The sequence below is a fragment of the Amphibalanus amphitrite genome, unplaced genomic scaffold (assembly GCF_019059575.1).
Source record: "Amphibalanus amphitrite isolate SeventyFive unplaced genomic scaffold, NRLGWU_Aamphi_draft 000015F_arrow, whole genome shotgun sequence".
Classification (NCBI taxonomy): Eukaryota; Metazoa; Arthropoda; class Thecostraca; order Balanomorpha; family Balanidae; genus Amphibalanus; species Amphibalanus amphitrite.
The window spans coordinates 1,106,824-1,124,698 of NW_024881511.1; the positions used below are offsets into that span (position 1 = coordinate 1,106,824).

General features: G+C 50.2%; 1 protein-coding gene across 1 annotated transcript in view; it reads left to right on the forward strand.

Annotated features, from left to right (window-relative positions):
• The window catches only part of LOC122386280 (Down syndrome cell adhesion molecule-like protein Dscam2), a 143,879-nt gene that overhangs the window by 121,382 nt on the left and 4,622 nt on the right, over positions 1-17,875 (forward strand). Inside the window, exons 32-34 of the mRNA XM_043375331.1 lie at positions 133-320; positions 14,837-14,969; positions 16,581-16,677. Coding sequence (XP_043231266.1) covers positions 133-320; positions 14,837-14,969; positions 16,581-16,677 — 418 coding nt within the window. The remainder of the gene's footprint in view (positions 1-132; positions 321-14,836; positions 14,970-16,580; positions 16,678-17,875) is intronic.

The following is a 17,875-nucleotide window of genomic DNA, read 5'->3' on the forward strand; positions in this document are numbered from 1 at the left end:
ATTAGGAAATTTGTTTTATATCTTTGCGCTCTCTTTCTCAATCCACTTGTGTATGGGTAAGCCTACTACGGGCTGCGTACCTGTTCGTTTATCGGGTGTCTGTGGGACTGTGTGACCTGGTCCTGCCCGCAGGCGGTGGAGCCACGGACGTATGTCCGTACGCCACATTCTACCCCTCCGTGGGTCCGGAGCGAACCACGCTCGGTGGAACTGGCCACTACGCTGCTCTGCTGCCTCTGGGGGCGGCGGCCGGTCGGAGGGACCAGGAGGGGCGCTACACCGACCCTCACCACCTCAACACGCTACCCCGGGAGGTAAAGGTGAGGTTACACCGACCCTCACCACCAACTCGACACACTGCCTCTAAGGGCGGTGAATGTAATGATTCACTGGCGTCCACTTCTGGCTGACGGTGGATGGAGACTGCAGAGCTGAACATAAACATAACAGTGAGGAATTGCTATGTAGTTATACCTAGAAGGCATGGAACTTTGTATATAGTTACCTAATCAACTAGCGAAGAGTGTTCTTTTTTAGGATGTCATTTCGACACCTGAGACACCATCTCGGTCACGTTAGGCCTACGACCGGCGGCGGGCGGCACAAGTCACTCCCGTAGCCGGCGTTATTAGTCAGTCTGTAGCGAGGGGATTTAGAAAAGAAAGAAAAAAAGAAGGAATAAAAAAGCTGCATCTTCTTTGCGGTTCATCAAATACTGCGGTCCTCTGTCATTCAGCTGGTTGTAGCAGAGAGAATAATTCGCTGCTGTAATGCTGTCGGTAGTAGAGCTGGTGATACAGGGGAACCTGAGAGTCGTTGAAGAGATCCCGAGATAGATCTATAGAGAGATCCAGATAGTGATGAGATCCTGAGATAGATGTAGGTATCCTTATAGGGATCTGGATACAGATAGAGATGAAGATGAGATCCTGAGAAAGATCTTGGGATGACGTCCACCTGGGAGAGATGTAGATATAGATCCACCTTGCGTACAAATACATCTGATGGAAGATGCTTTTTAATTTAGAGGCTTGATGATTCTGTTCATTGTATAGACCATGATGCACGAGATGCTTCTTCACTGCTCGGATTAGGGATAGAGGTATCCGATCAGCTGGGTTTGCGGCACAGTTGGGCAGGTGAAGGACAGGGCATTCGAAGTCCCGATGACCACTGCCAAACATATGGGTGGTAATTACATTGATAAATTGAATGTGATCATTCGTCCAGTCACCCATTCCTATATCACTGGCCTTCCCATTAAGAAAATTGCCCACTTAATTCGTATTAGCGTTGCTAGTTTTAAGTTGCCCTCGAGATTAATTAGTTTGACTGTCCTAACTGAGCTTCGCTAAACTCCCATCGGCCTTATCCTAAGATTCATCCTTTACCATTCTCACTCTCATCCTCTCTCTACGTTCGTTCGTCATATATTCACCCCAAATTTATTTAGCGCCCCTCGAATTCCCTCCGATGGCGTTAGGTGCCTGACTAATAGCGATCTCCCCGGCGAGATAAATGTCTCTTTCCGAAATCCATATGCATGCTCCGCTAACCGGCGACAAAGATACTTACCGCAGGGCCGTCCAGAATAATTGCATAAATATCCACCCTACTAATTTATGGGATTCACTACACGACCGATAGACTTATGGTACACACATACACGATTTATATCCGACTTATCTCTCTACCGGGAGAGATTACCTATGCCCTCTTCCGGTCCGCGTGTAACATTCCCGTTCACGACCCAGGGACCCTAGTTCATATCCTGGAACTATCCTTAACCATGGGATTTACTATTCAAGGCCTTACGTGTCCTGGAGTACATTCTTCCCTCCCCTGAGGCTGTCCAGTACCGATTAGAGTACCTTTACGAAATAAGTATGAGGACTTATCCGGGACACTACGGCTCGCCTTATCCGCCCTTTGGGTGACTCACCCCTGACCTTCGGCTTCTTGCCTTTGGCATAACTTACTCTCCACTGCATACTGTGCCAATCTTCCCCTTCCCCCCTGCCGTAGAAACCTCTCACTGCCTTCTCACCCAGTGTTACCTAAGCGGGAAAATTAACAGTGGCCGGTACCACTGGCGGAAAACGTGCATATGCCCTGCGTACGTGACGGTGTGTCCCTCTTATTATTCCGGTCTGGACGTGGGTTTCGAGAAGTGCATCTGTGTCTCATACAGTCATGCTGGTAAACGTTACGCCATAGGAGGCGGGCAAACAAGCCGTCTGTGCCTCACAATGCCCTGTGCCAATATTGTTGGAGTAATTATTGGCGCTAACTCGCAAGAACGCGAATAGCAGAAACGCATAATTTAACCAAATCTAATCGTAATCTCAAGTCCTAATTGCTGCTACACGCGTGAACCTTATCATCAGTTCTCGTATACAATCCTAGCAGACCTTGAACCGCTCTTGATTTAATCAGACATATGATCTAGAACCAATTAACACGCATCGATCTGCCGTCTGGTTGTGATCCACCGTACCATAGTGAATTACTGAATGCTCAAACGGAAATGCCTCCTTGAAACTCGTTCGATAGCTTCTGATGGGCTACTAGTTACCTAAACAAATTATCTTTATAGAGTGCCAGAATATTGTCATAGGGTCCCTAGCCTTTCATAGGGAATCTAATTTAAATCATCCTATTAGCAGTAAACAATGCGCATCAAACGAAGTGCAGTCCTAGATATCATATAGCATATCATATTTAACTGTCTACGTTCTTATCCCGTTGCAACTTTCCGCAACTAACCAGACTCCTATACGTGACCTTCACCTACCGCCCGCGCCCCAATTACGGCTAACCCACTGCCCCTGTTGTGGCTGCTTCTCGCGCCCTCTGGCGGCTCAACGCCCGTGTCGGGAACGACGATTACGACGGCCGCCGGCCGGCGCCGCGTCGACAGTCGACAGTTGTCAAGGCCGCGCCGCGATGGGCGCGTCATCACTCGCGGTGCAGTACTGGTGTGTGCGGTCTCTTCGGGCCGGGAGATTCAACGGCTGTGTCAGTGAGTGTGAATCTGGTAAAATATCGCTTCGATATCTCCCTGTTCGACATCTCATCAGCTCCATTCCACGTAAGTTTTTTTTTTTTTACTCCTGTCCCATTTGATCGTTTCCCAACAAAGCTGGTCCTTTCTAGTATTTATTCTACAAAGCACAACGATCGGTACCTATATTAGTCGCATATTAGTTCTAACCACAAACATTTCTACATCTACCTGTTACTCGACATTTCGCAATTTCAATGACGCAAAGTGACCATCTAAAGTCGCAAAGTGTCAAACCGTCAACCTCAAACCACTGCTCGCAACTATGCACCTAAGTAACAGGAAAAATTCCGCCGTACGCTCAAGCATTCGTATCTGTCGCAAATCATAATTCATAGCCATATTCATAGATCGATCGCATGAGGGCAATTCCACGACAAATCACCTAATTTTTTTCCAATTGTTCACCATGACCTCTCCGATTTTGCTCAAATTTGGCATGTAAGTTGACCTATGGGCACTACTTCGTCCCAGTAAATTTTTAGTCTCTAGGTCACAGGGGTCATGAGATATGGGTCATGCAAATTTTTAGGTTTTCCGGAACATTGAAATATAAAGTATTTTTTATCTCTGCAACGGTTCACCGGATCAAAAAAAGTTATATATGAAATAAGAAGCGCAAAGGCTGGTGCGTCTAGCAAAAATGTGAACGAAACCCCAAGGTCATTTTTTGACCCTTTGACCTCGTGACCTTTTCTTGACCCCGTGACCTTTCAAATTTGTCCTATTTTAAAAATTATGATTTTTTCTATCAGAGATGTCTTATCCATGCTCTTAATAGTGGTATGTGATTTGGTTGGTATATCGGACCCGTTGACCTCAAACTGAGGTCAACAATGTTGTCATGACCTGACATGAAAATGACATCTGCCGAGAACGTCGAGAATCATAGGCAATATGGGTGTCATATGAAAGCTTACTTCACGGAGAATACATTGGTGGTGTTTTTGAGTAGGTATGGGCCGGGTCAAGGTCACATTAGGTCAGTGACCTCCCTACCCATCGGGCTCCCATGGATCAGCAGTGGCTGCTGCCAGTGTTGCCTGCCCTCAGCACTGCTCAGCACTGCCTGCCAGTGCCAGTGCTGCCAGTGCTGCCACTGGCAGCAGCCAGTGCTGAGCCATGGGAGCCCGATGGGTATAGGGAGTGGTGGAACATCAATCTGCCCCCGAGTGTACCTACTACCTACCCTTCACCGTGCGGGCACTTGTGAACCGTTCTCTTTCATTTTCGTCTTCGTTCCTGCTATTTGCGTTGCCGAAACGAAGAAGAAATGCATTTTATCGGTAAGGTGGTCCTCACAGCATTACCAATACCATCGCATGCGCTTTTGCCATGCGAGGTGGCAAAAAAATCCACTCACATTGAACACCGAAATCCTCGGCATGATGACATATATTTGCAAAATTGTATTTGTTCTTGTACTGGGACGCTGCTCGGACAGAGAAGTAGTGTATTTTTTAGTCTTGGGCATTCATTTCAAATGTGGGGAATAACCACTGCCTGAAATGCCGCTTCAGCTCCCGCGTCAGCTCCCGCAACGCAAATAGCAGAAACGAAGACAAAAATGAAAGAACGCTTCACAAGTGCCCGCATGGTGAAGGGTACCAGGACGTTTCACCGCTTTGTACTGCTCGACTCCAATACCATAGCAGCCTTCAAACTGTCCCGAGTCTTCTGAGACTCGTTCTTCACAGCGCGTGTGTCACTGGGGTTTGTTTGAAAGAACTTCCTCGAACAAGGTGTATGAATGTGTGTGTTTTTGCGAGTGTGTTTATATGGGTATGTGTGCATTTTATCTCTGCTTTTTGAATAAAAAAGACGTTTTATGACGTTTTGTTTCCTTTTTTATTGTGTGCTGATCACTGGGCTTACCAAACAAATTAAATACGCCACCTTCAAAGAACACAATGCTGTGTTAGGTCACTGACCTAATGTGACCTTGACCCGGCCCATACCTACTCAAAAACACCACCAATGTATTCTCCGTGAAGTAAGCTTTCATATGACACCCATATTGCCTATGATTCTCGACGTTCTTGGCAGATGTCATTTTCATGTCAGGTCATGACCACATTGTTGACCTCAGTTTGAGGTCAACGGGTCCAATATACCAACCAAATCACATACCACTATTAAGAGCATGGATGAGACATCTCTGATAGAAAAAATCAGAATTTTTAAAATAGGACAAATTTGAAAGGTCACGGGGTCAAGAAAAGGTCACGAGGTCAAAGGGTCAAAAAATGACCTTGGGGTTTCCTTCACATTTTTGCTAGACGCACCAGCCTTTGTGCTTTTTATTTCATATATAACTTTTTTTGATCCGGTGAACCGTTGCAGAGATAAAAAAATACTTTATATTTCAATGTTCCGGAAAACCTAAAAATTTGCATGACCCATATCTCATGACCCCTGTGACCTAGAGATTAAAAATTTACTGGGACGAAGTAGTGCCCATAGGTCAACTTGCATGCCAAATTTGAGCAAAATCGGAGAGGTCATGGTGAACATGCCTAGGTGATCTGTCATGGAATTGCCCATGAATCAGTCGCCACCTTAAAACATTACATTCCTTTCAAACGTATTTACCTGTTCTATAATTGATTTCGACTTCCATTTTAGCTTCCATTTTAGATTACAGCAATATTACCAATGATTTCGCAATGCAACTTTTAGTGAGTACAGCACGAATCTAAACCCTTTATTTCACAAACGTTCCAACCTCAAAACGCACCTGGCCATCGCCCATAATAAATCGAACGAACCATCTTGACCGAAGACAAAGACATTTCAACGTTGTCACGCATCCTGTCATCAATTTCAGCGTTCGTGACACTGAGCTACTTATGTAAATTTTCGGATCTCGCTCTTGGCCTAATCGTGAACTCCCACTGACAATAACGGTTTGCTGGCGACTCTGACATGACCTCGAAATTCAGATCCTAACATGCTACTAGGGTGTCTGGACCAATAAGTTCAAAGTAATTTAAGTTTTCCAATTCCAATTGAGAGTGCATTTTATGGTAACCGAAAATGTTTGGCAGTCGTCACGGGCACGGCACGCTGGGCAGAGGGGGGGGGGCAAGGATTGGGATTGAGCAGACTTTTCAACAACACTCACATTCTGGAGTTCTCTGCGCTTCCGCTTCTCAGTGTGGTCTCAAGCGTCGGCGGTTGTCCTCCGGCTCTGGTCACTCGAACTGAAGAGGCTTCTCGCGGGTGACCCGGACTGACGGCGGCTCCCAGATGGCGTCTCCGGCTCCAGCTGTGGACTGTGACTCTCGGCTGCTCGACTGTGATTCTGCCTCTGGTTGGGTGGCGCACCCTTTTATAGTTGGGGGGGGAGGGGTGACTGCCACGCCCTTGCGACGTCATCTTCCTCTGCCTTCTTCTGGTGGGTGGGGCCGTAAGATGGCGCCCTCTGTCCTGTTTAGTCACCTTGCTCCTCTGTGCCTGCAATTTTTGGCCGTCGAATCGTCTTCGTGTTGAGTGCTTTATCATTTTAGTAATCGCTGGCATAAAACAATCCCCGAAAGGTTTGTGATTTTCGAGTTTTAATTTTGATTCTTCAATTTCATTTTATTCAAACTTTTGTTTCCTTCCGTTTCGTCTGCCGGCAACGCCCCTTGTGACGTCACTCTTGCTCCGCCCACTGGCCCGGGTGTGGCCGTAAGTCAGCGCCTTCTTCCTCTGCGGAGATCTCTGGAACTACCTCATGAGGCCATTGTGAGGTCGGTCACCCGGTTGTTTTGCCAGGGTCACTCACCCTGGGCTGATGTACCCGACAAAGGAGGCTGTGTGCTCCAGCCGGCATCCATCCTTGACACTGCTCCATGATCTGTTGACATATCTTACTGATCCAGCGCTCCCAGCCGTTATCTGTCCTCGGCGTGGGTCCATGAGCTGTTGACAATGTTACTGATCCAGCTGTTACTTGTTGGGGTTCGAATCGTTCATCCTGCGGTAGCTGTCTCCAAAAGCGCGCGTCTTAATGGGAGTTTAACGGCTGCCCATTCTGTGCGGACAGTGATAGATTAGGGGAACTGGGGGGGGGGGAATTGGGTGTGGGAAAGCGAGCTAGGCGTGTGGCCGGACTGCGAGGGAGAGGGACTGCCGGACCGAGCCGTGCCGAAAAGATACTACGTTAAATGTTCAAGATGTAGCGTGCTACATCTTCAGTCCAAACAACCCTAGTTGCGTCCTCGCAACTCATACGAAGAAAAGTCATACCCCTTACTCATCTAAATCTACACAATCATCTGATCTTCAGCAACGCCTACAACATGACATCGTATACCTAGTACAGTACACACACGCACCTGTTGTTCCTCGTCCCCACCTCAGTTTGTCGTTCACCAGATCCGGGTCACGGGCACCAACCACTTTGGTTAGCCCGATGTCGTCGGTGGCCGTTCGGTAAGTGGCTTCTCAGGAGGGTGAAGGCTGCCATGGCAGCCCAGGTGGGCGGCCTCAACAGCAGTTCGGGTGGCGGCCTCCATGGCAGCCCGGGTGGGCAGCCTTCACGGCAGCCCGGGTGGCAGCCTGGGTGGGGCGGCCTCCACGGCAGCCAGGGTGGGAAGATTCCACAGCAGCCCGGACGGCGGGTTCCGTGGCAGCCCGGGTGGGCAGCTTGCACGGCGGCCCGTGTGGGCAGCCTACGTGGCAGCCCAGGTGGATGACACCTCTGTGGCAGTCCGGGTAGGCGACCTCCATGGCCGGCCCTGCCGCGACCTCTGTGGCCGCCCGGGTGGCAGGCTCCGTGGCAGCTCAGGTGAGCGACCTCCATGGCAGCTCAGGTGGGTGACCCCCGAGGCAGCACGCGAGGGCAACGCATCCCCGTGGCAGCCCGGTTGGGTGACCATCGTGGGAGACCCGTGACAGCCTCCGTTGTAGCTCAGGTAGGCGACTTCCGTGGCAGCCCAGGTAGGTGACCCTCGTGGCAGACCCGGTGACAGCCTCCGTGGTAGCTCAGGTAGGCGACTTCCGCGGCAGCTCATGTGAGTGACCCCCGAGGCAGCACGCGATGGCAATGCATCCCCCGTGGCAGCTCAGGTAGGCGACTTCCGCGGCAGCTCAGTTGAGTGACCCCCGGGGCAGCACGCGAGGGCAATGCATCCTCCGTGGCAGCACAGATGACATCCGTGGCAGCTCAGGTATGCGACTTCCGCGGCAGCTCAAGTGGGTGACCTCCATGGCAGCCCGGGTAGGTGACCTTCGTGGCAGACCCGGTGACAACCTCCGTGGCAGCTCAGGTAGGCGACTTCCGCGGCCGCTCAGGTGAGTGACCTCCGAGGCAGCACGCGAGGGCAATGCATCCCCGTGGCAGCACTGGTGACCTCCGTGGCAGCTCAGGTAGCGACCTTTCGGCGGACCAGGTGACCGCCGTCGCAGCAGCCCAGGTGGGTGATCTCTGCAGCAGCCCATCTGAGTGGATCGTTTGGCAGTTGGTCTTGCAGCATCCTGGCACCCTCTCCTCGTTCACCAACATGATAATCGCCTTGGCTGTGTTGTGAAGACGACCGTGTTTGATTTTGATTCAGTACAACACGAGGATTTCGCCTGTTCTTCTTCCTCTTCTGCTTTTGATATTGCTGTCCTTTTATCCTCAATACTCTAGAAAGTTCGAGCTCTCCTTTGCAATACAGCAGCTGACCGAGACTTGGACTTGTTGTACAGCAGAACGTAGAAGAATTGATATGCTGATGCAAACAATTGTCAAGTTTCATTTTCGGCCTGTCTTCTGTATTAGTCTGATCCTTTGTTCATGAGACAGCTTCATTTCCTTATCTTATCTTCAACAACTTCTTCTATGTCCTTTTCAGTATTCGTAAGACCGCTTCCTCTCATCAGCCACCATCATAAGCTTCATCATCTTCACACATCTTTCTTTAGCTCATCCTCTTCCTTCACGTCGACCCCTGCAGCACGTTTATTTCCACTGCTGTCAGTATTTCGAACACCTGCTCAATTCTTCAACTTCCCTGTCATCAGCCACCATCATAAGCTTCATCATCTTCACACAGCTTTCTTTAGCTCATCCTCTTTCTTCATATCGACCCCTGCAGCACGCTCATTTCCACTGCTGCCGGTATTTCGAACACCTGCTCTATTCTTCAACTTCTTCCTCTTCTCCATACGGTTGACTTTCAATTCATCAACTTCGGGTTCGGCGGCTTGTGCCAGTCTACCAGCTTCACAATTTGAGAATTATCAAATCCCCACGTTGGGCGCCATTTGTAGCGAGGGGATTTAGAAAAGAAAGAAAAAAAGAAGGAATAAAAAAGCTGCATCTTCTTTGCGGTTCATCAAATACTGCGGTCCTCTGTCATTCAGCTGGTTGTAGCAGAGAGAATAATTCGCTGCTGTAATGCTGTCGGTAGTAGAGCTGGTGATACAGGGGAACCTGAGAGTCGTTGAAGAGATCCCGAGATAGATCTATAGAGAGATCCAGATAGTGATGAGATCCTGAGATAGATGTAGGTATCCTTATAGGGATCTGGATACAGATAGAGATGAAGATGAGATCCTGAGAAAGATCTTGGGATGACGTCCACCTGGGAGAGATGTAGATATAGATCCACCTTGCGTACAAATACATCTGATGGAAGATGCTTTTTAATTTAGAGGCTTGATGATTCTGTTCATTGTATAGACCATGATGCACGAGATGCTTCTTCACTGCTCGGATTAGGGATAGAGGTATCCGATCAGCTGGGTTTGCGGCACAGTTGGGCAGGTGAAGGACAGGGCATTCGAAGTCCCGATGACCACTGCCAAACATATGGGTGGTAATTACATTGATAAATTGAATGTGATCATTCGTCCAGTCACCCATTCCTATATCACTGGCCTTCCCATTAAGAAAATTGCCCACTTAATTCGTATTAGCGTTGCTAGTTTTAAGTTGCCCTCGAGATTAATTAGTTTGACTGTCCTAACTGAGCTTCGCTAAACTCCCATCGGCCTTATCCTAAGATTCATCCTTTACCATTCTCACTCTCATCCTCTCTCTACGTTCGTTCGTCATATATTCACCCCAAATTTATTTAGCGCCCCTCGAATTCCCTCCGATGGCGTTAGGTGCCTGACTAATAGCGATCTCCCCGGCGAGATAAATGTCTCTTTCCGAAATCCATATGCATGCTCCGCTAACCGGCGACAAAGATACTTACCGCAGGGCCGTCCAGAATAATTGCATAAATATCCACCCTACTAATTTATGGGATTCACTACACGACCGATAGACTTATGGTACACACATACACGATTTATATCCGACTTATCTCTCTACCGGGAGAGATTACCTATGCCCTCTTCCGGTCCGCGTGTAACATTCCCGTTCACGACCCAGGGACCCTAGTTCATATCCTGGAACTATCCTTAACCATGGGATTTACTATTCAAGGCCTTACGTGTCCTGGAGTACATTCTTCCCTCCCCTGAGGCTGTCCAGTACCGATTAGAGTACCTTTACGAAATAAGTATGAGGACTTATCCGGGACACTACGGCTCGCCTTATCCGCCCTTTGGGTGACTCACCCCTGACCTTCGGCTTCTTGCCTTTGGCATAACTTACTCTCCACTGCATACTGTGCCAATCTTCCCCTTCCCCCCTGCCGTAGAAACCTCTCACTGCCTTCTCACCCAGTGTTACCTAAGCGGGAAAATTAACAGTGGCCGGTACCACTGGCGGAAAACGTGCATATGCCCTGCGTACGTGACGGTGTGTCCCTCTTATTATTCCGGTCTGGACGTGGGTTTCGAGAAGTGCATCTGTGTCTCATACAGTCATGCTGGTAAACGTTACGCCATAGGAGGCGGGCAAACAAGCCGTCTGTGCCTCACAATGCCCTGTGCCAATATTGTTGGAGTAATTATTGGCGCTAACTCGCAAGAACGCGAATAGCAGAAACGCATAATTTAACCAAATCTAATCGTAATCTCAAGTCCTAATTGCTGCTACACGCGTGAACCTTATCATCAGTTCTCGTATACAATCCTAGCAGACCTTGAACCGCTCTTGATTTAATCAGACATATGATCTAGAACCAATTAACACGCATCGATCTGCCGTCTGGTTGTGATCCACCGTACCATAGTGAATTACTGAATGCTCAAACGGAAATGCCTCCTTGAAACTCGTTCGATAGCTTCTGATGGGCTACTAGTTACCTAAACAAATTATCTTTATAGAGTGCCAGAATATTGTCATAGGGTCCCTAGCCTTTCATAGGGAATCTAATTTAAATCATCCTATTAGCAGTAAACAATGCGCATCAAACGAAGTGCAGTCCTAGATATCATATAGCATATCATATTTAACTGTCTACGTTCTTATCCCGTTGCAACTTTCCGCAACTAACCAGACTCCTATACGTGACCTTCACCTACCGCCCGCGCCCCAATTACGGCTAACCCACTGCCCCTGTTGTGGCTGCTTCTCGCGCCCTCTGGCGGCTCAACGCCCGTGTCGGGAACGACGATTACGACGGCCGCCGGCCGGCGCCGCGTCGACAGTCGACAGTTGTCAAGGCCGCGCCGCGATGGGCGCGTCATCACTCGCGGTGCAGTACTGGTGTGTGCGGTCTCTTCGGGCCGGGAGATTCAACGGCTGTGTCAGTGAGTGTGAATCTGGTAAAATATCGCTTCGATATCTCCCTGTTCGACATCTCATCAGCTCCATTCCACGTAAGTTTTTTTTTTTTTACTCCTGTCCCATTTGATCGTTTCCCAACAAAGCTGGTCCTTTCTAGTATTTATTCTACAAAGCACAACGATCGGTACCTATATTAGTCGCATATTAGTTCTAACCACAAACATTTCTACATCTACCTGTTACTCGACATTTCGCAATTTCAATGACGCAAAGTGACCATCTAAAGTCGCAAAGTGTCAAACCGTCAACCTCAAACCACTGCTCGCAACTATGCACCTAAGTAACAGGAAAAATTCCGCCGTACGCTCAAGCATTCGTATCTGTCGCAAATCATAATTCATAGCCATATTCATAGATCGATCGCATGAATCAGTCGCCACCTTAAAACATTACATTCCTTTCAAACGTATTTACCTGTTCTATAATTGATTTCGACTTCCATTTTAGCTTCCATTTTAGATTACAGCAATATTACCAATGATTTCGCAATGCAACTTTTAGTGAGTACAGCACGAATCTAAACCCTTTATTTCACAAACGTTCCAACCTCAAAACGCACCTGGCCATCGCCCATAATAAATCGAACGAACCATCTTGACCGAAGACAAAGACATTTCAACGTTGTCACGCATCCTGTCATCAATTTCAGCGTTCGTGACACTGAGCTACTTATGTAAATTTTCGGATCTCGCTCTTGGCCTAATCGTGAACTCCCACTGACAATAACGGTTTGCTGGCGACTCTGACATGACCTCGAAATTCAGATCCTAACATGCTACTAGGGTGTCTGGACCAATAAGTTCAAAGTAATTTAAGTTTTCCAATTCCAATTGAGAGTGCATTTTATGGTAACCGAAAATGTTTGGCAGTCGTCACGGGCACGGCACGCTGGGCAGAGGGGGGGGGCAAGGATTGGGATTGAGCAGACTTTTCAACAACACTCACATTCTGGAGTTCTCTGCGCTTCCGCTTCTCAGTGTGGTCTCAAGCGTCGGCGGTTGTCCTCCGGCTCTGGTCACTCGAACTGAAGAGGCTTCTCGCGGGTGACCCGGACTGACGGCGGCTCCCAGATGGCGTCTCCGGCTCCAGCTGTGGACTGTGACTCTCGGCTGCTCGACTGTGATTCTGCCTCTGGTTGGGTGGCGCACCCTTTTATAGTTGGGGGGGGAGGGGTGACTGCCACGCCCTTGCGACGTCATCTTCCTCTGCCTTCTTCTGGTGGGTGGGGCCGTAAGATGGCGCCCTCTGTCCTGTTTAGTCACCTTGCTCCTCTGTGCCTGCAATTTTTGGCCGTCGAATCGTCTTCGTGTTGAGTGCTTTATCATTTTAGTAATCGCTGGCATAAAACAATCCCCGAAAGGTTTGTGATTTTCGAGTTTTAATTTTGATTCTTCAATTTCATTTTATTCAAACTTTTGTTTCCTTCCGTTTCGTCTGCCGGCAACGCCCCTTGTGACGTCACTCTTGCTCCGCCCACTGGCCCGGGTGTGGCCGTAAGTCAGCGCCTTCTTCCTCTGCGGAGATCTCTGGAACTACCTCATGAGGCCATTGTGAGGTCGGTCACCCGGTTGTTTTGCCAGGGTCACTCACCCTGGGCTGATGTACCCGACAAAGGAGGCTGTGTGCTCCAGCCGGCATCCATCCTTGACACTGCTCCATGATCTGTTGACATATCTTACTGATCCAGCGCTCCCAGCCGTTATCTGTCCTCGGCGTGGGTCCATGAGCTGTTGACAATGTTACTGATCCAGCTGTTACTTGTTGGGGTTCGAATCGTTCATCCTGCGGTAGCTGTCTCCAAAAGCGCGCGTCTTAATGGGAGTTTAACGGCTGCCCATTCTGTGCGGACAGTGATAGATTAGGGGAACTGGGGGGGGGGGGGGGGGGAATTGGGTGTGGGAAAGCGAGCTAGGCGTGTGGCCGGACTGCGAGGGAGAGGGACTGCCGGACCGAGCCGTGCCGAAAAGATACTACGTTAAATGTTCAAGATGTAGCGTGCTACAAGTCCCAGTGGCCGGCGGGTGAAGTGGCGCCGGATATGGCCTGTCCGAGGGAAAGGCAGCTGTGAAGGGACCAGCGAGGGTAACCGGAGGTCAGTCCGGTGTCCCGGTGATCCATCACCGTCCGCCAGTCGGTCGGTCGGCCGGCACTCCCAGACAATGGCCCGGCCGGTGTCTGTTCTACTGGCGATAATAAAAACACAAAAATGGTGATAGCCAAGAGTGTCTAAGTAACTATATCCTTTGGCCTCAGAAACTGCGCTTTTTGAGACATGGAACGATATGGGTCATTGATCTAAATCCGCCATGCTGCGTTGATATATATATTTATCAAAAAATGATCGGCATATTCAGTCACAACGTCTCTATGCGGTGCCAATTTACATGTAACACCAATGAATAAACTGATCTCGTGAATTCGAGCATGATGGTCGTCTTCATAGTCTCATGATGATCTTATCTCACGCTTTGTTTTCAAACAGTCGCATGTATTGCACAGATTGAGACGCTCCGGGGTACCACCTAAATTGCTCAGCGTGACGCCGTGATCGGGCGGCTAATACGGTCTGTTCACGCCCAGTTGGACCATCGCTAATCTACTTCATACGGCGTCCACGCCCGGCGCTTCCTTTGTGCCCTGCACTCTCTCTTTCGTCCGGTCCGGTTTCCCTTTCAGTGCCCCACTCAGCGAGCCATTTCAGGTACTGTTGTTCATCCCACAGACTCATCATTGCTCATGACTCGGGCCGGGTAGTGAGTGGCGCCTTTCAATGACCTCCTGTCGCAGAGAATGACCTGATTCAGCCGACTGTGACCCCGTAATCGCACTGCACTTTCCTCCGTTTGACTCGCTGTATATCGTCTCGCTCTACTGCTGAGCCACGAATTACCCGTCTATGATTTAATGTCTATATTTATGACTAATATTGGCTCCATGGTTTAATTTTAACTGGTCAGACTCCATGCCGTGACTCATTTTCAGCTCGACTCAGTTTCAGTGGATTGACTCTGTCGTGACTCAGTTTCAGTTGGTTTGACCCTGTCGTGACCCAGTTTCAACAGTGTTGACCCTTATGACTCGGTTTCAGCTAGTCTGACTCTCTAATGACTCAGTTTCAGCGTGGCCGCAGTTTGCCGGCCAGTGACGAGTACGACTCTCTGGAGGAGCTGGCGTCGGACTCTGCCAGTGAGCCGGGCCCGGTTCGGGCGTCGGCGGCGCGGCGAGGTCAACACTCGCTCCCCAGAGGTGAGGTCACAGGGCGACAACATGGGCAACCGGCCAGAGATGGTTACCTACATGACCAACGGCCCCGATTAAGGCCAATATTATGCGCCTTCTGGTCGGCTTAGCTGGAGATGAACTAGGCGAGTTGACAGCAGTTAGTCATTGTTGCAGAAGGAGACTGGAAGGGAGAGGCTAGTTTGCGGTATGTACGCATAATGCGTGCGCTTTTAGTGCGATCGGAGTGCTATTGAAATGTGCTTTTATACCATTTCGGCTTATGTTTCTAAGTTAACCGTGTCATGACATTATCGATGCAATAGCCAATCGCACCGACTGCCACACGCAGTGAGTGCTGTGAAGCGTGGGCGGCATGCGGAGATTAATGATGAAAGGCGTGCTGCGAAGCGGGCGTTCCGCCTTTGCTGCCGCTCTGCTGTTCAGCTGACGAGCGAACAGCTGCGGAGCCCCGCCCGCTCTCCTATTCGCCGTTCACCCTATCGGTATTCGAGGAGCGATTGCGGCCTCTATGGTCTGCCAGTTCGCTGGCGCCGCTCGCATTCTGTGCCGCAGGGTCGGTAAGACCTGCCCCTGCATTCCTCCCGGCCCCCGGCCTGACGATTTCGACACATTTGTGAAAGAGAGCTGGCACCGTCCCTAGCTAACTGAGCAACCACCGCGCGCGCGCGGGTCGCCTTGAGTGGCCCTCGGGTTACTGGACATCCCCGCTGTTACACACTCGTTATGAGGGGCCCGCTGGGTCAGTGTAATCCCCCTGCAGAGCACACGGCCGGCCCGAGAAAGTCGTCGGCGGAATGGCGTGAGGCCCATCTCTGTCGGTAGCCGCGCCGGCGCACAATGACCAGTTTTTGCACGGCGTTGCTCCCGTTGGCGCCGTGGTATGTATGGCAGCGGTGGTATTACCCGTCACTCAGAGGCCGGTTCGGTTCGGGCCGACTGAAGCCTGCAGCTCTTCATGGCCCGTCTGGTTTTTGGGCATCTACATGCGCAGTTTAGGACGTGCCTTGCAAGGGGTAGATGTGATAGCGATGAGCTCTCAAGCCACGGACGGACGGGCGGGATAGTTAGAACAGAATGGTTTGAGCTAGTCGAGTGCCATGGGTTACGTATGCAGGGCGCATCCTGCTGATATGTGCATAGACGAGAAGCCACACTGCTTTACTGCCCATGGTACGGATTACTTATGTACAAAGGTGATTTAGCAGACTGTAGCCAATCCTGGTCCTCGAGAGAGTGTCATCTGGAGAGTGGGGGTGGACCAGGGTTGCTGAATGGTTCACTCTGAACAGATACGAGTATATTCGCGTCACGAGGCATCTATTGTCCCATGGCTACGTTTGTGACCTTTTTTTACGTCGGTCGAGTGTCTTGAAGTGGAAGGCAAACGAATTAAAAGCTCGTTTGCCCGACCTGTGTCTGCCACTGCACTGTTTTGTCATGTTGTTGCAGGTCAATGCCAGTAGAAGTGGCGTTTGCACTACACAGCCCTAATTTTGAGTACATTGCTACTCTGCTGCAAGCTAATTTTGGCATTCATTTGCGTGCGAATGCTCTCGCAGTACCCTAATGTTTGGATTACGCCGTCATGCTAATTATATATGTTTTCATCTGCAGACGTTTCTCGACACGCCGAGTCTTCCAGTTCGTCCTGCCAGCTCTCTCCCGACCTTCGGGCAAGGTCGTTCTCCGCCAAACGCACCAAGCGAAAGAGGTGGGTAAGCGCGAGTAATGCCAACTTTCAATCCTAAATTACGTTCGTTATCATTACATCCCCATTCTGCTATGATGAATAGCCTGTGACGGCCGCTTCCTCATGACTGGCTGGGTTGTGTAACCGGCCCGCTGGCCAGCCGTTCCTCCACTGTCGACCAGGGGGTCGGCCCAGTGTCCGCCGGCCGGCCCGCCGCTCACCTCCATTCGCTGCTCATTCGTCTCGCTCGCCGCCGTGGGACCAGGCTGGCTGGCCGACTGTGGCGGTGGTGAAACCACAGAAACCTCTCGCACAACTCGACTCTCTGTTGAAGTTGGCCTATATTGTTACCGATTGCCCGAGTCGTGTGTCTGTCATTTGACCGATGTAATCTAATGATGGCCCGTGCCAGCCGCAATCGAAACGATTTGGCGGCGGGACTCAGCCTGTCACCCTTTGTGAGCCGGCCATGCGCAACTTATTCACTTCACCGAGAGGCCAGCGTTCTATGTGGTCACCTTTAGAGCTCGAGTCCGCTTGCCGCGTAACTCGCCATTGGGATAATAAGGCCAATCCGTTCCGGCCAGAGTGGCGGAGTTACTATTGTGGCCCGCAAATCAACGAGTCACGACTCCAACTGTACGGCTGGACGCAAATGTGGGTTAAGGGTGCAATTGAAATGATAAATTACTCGAAAACTAACCGTGATTTGCAAAAAAACGGGGCTCGATTTCCCTTATCAGGTTTTTTTTGCGTGGGTGCCGCGATAAACCACTTATGCGTAAGCCTCTTTTATTCACGTCCTCAAAATTGCTATCGTTTCGACACCATTTCGTGAATCCCGACACCTATTGCTGTCTGGTGTCGTTGAAACCTGACACTTGAAGCGTGACCTGCAACCCATGTCGAGTGGAGGGTGGAGTCTCCCTCTCTCCACACTGAGTCCATCTGGCTCCCCCGCCCGGACCGAATGCAGAGCCAGATTACATCTCAGAGCGGCCGCACGACTTCCTCTCTGTGCGACCGACGCCCGGTGGGACTCCGAGAGGTGACGGTGGGCGCCCTGGCCGTATCACGAGTGAAATATCACGAGCTCGTCGTGGCGGGGAGCGGCGGTCACCACTAGGCCGTCACGGAGCGGGCGTTACCAAACACCGTGCCGGCTGACCGAGCGAGTGCCGCCGGTGCGCAGGGCTGGAACCGCCAGCGGGCTGGGATT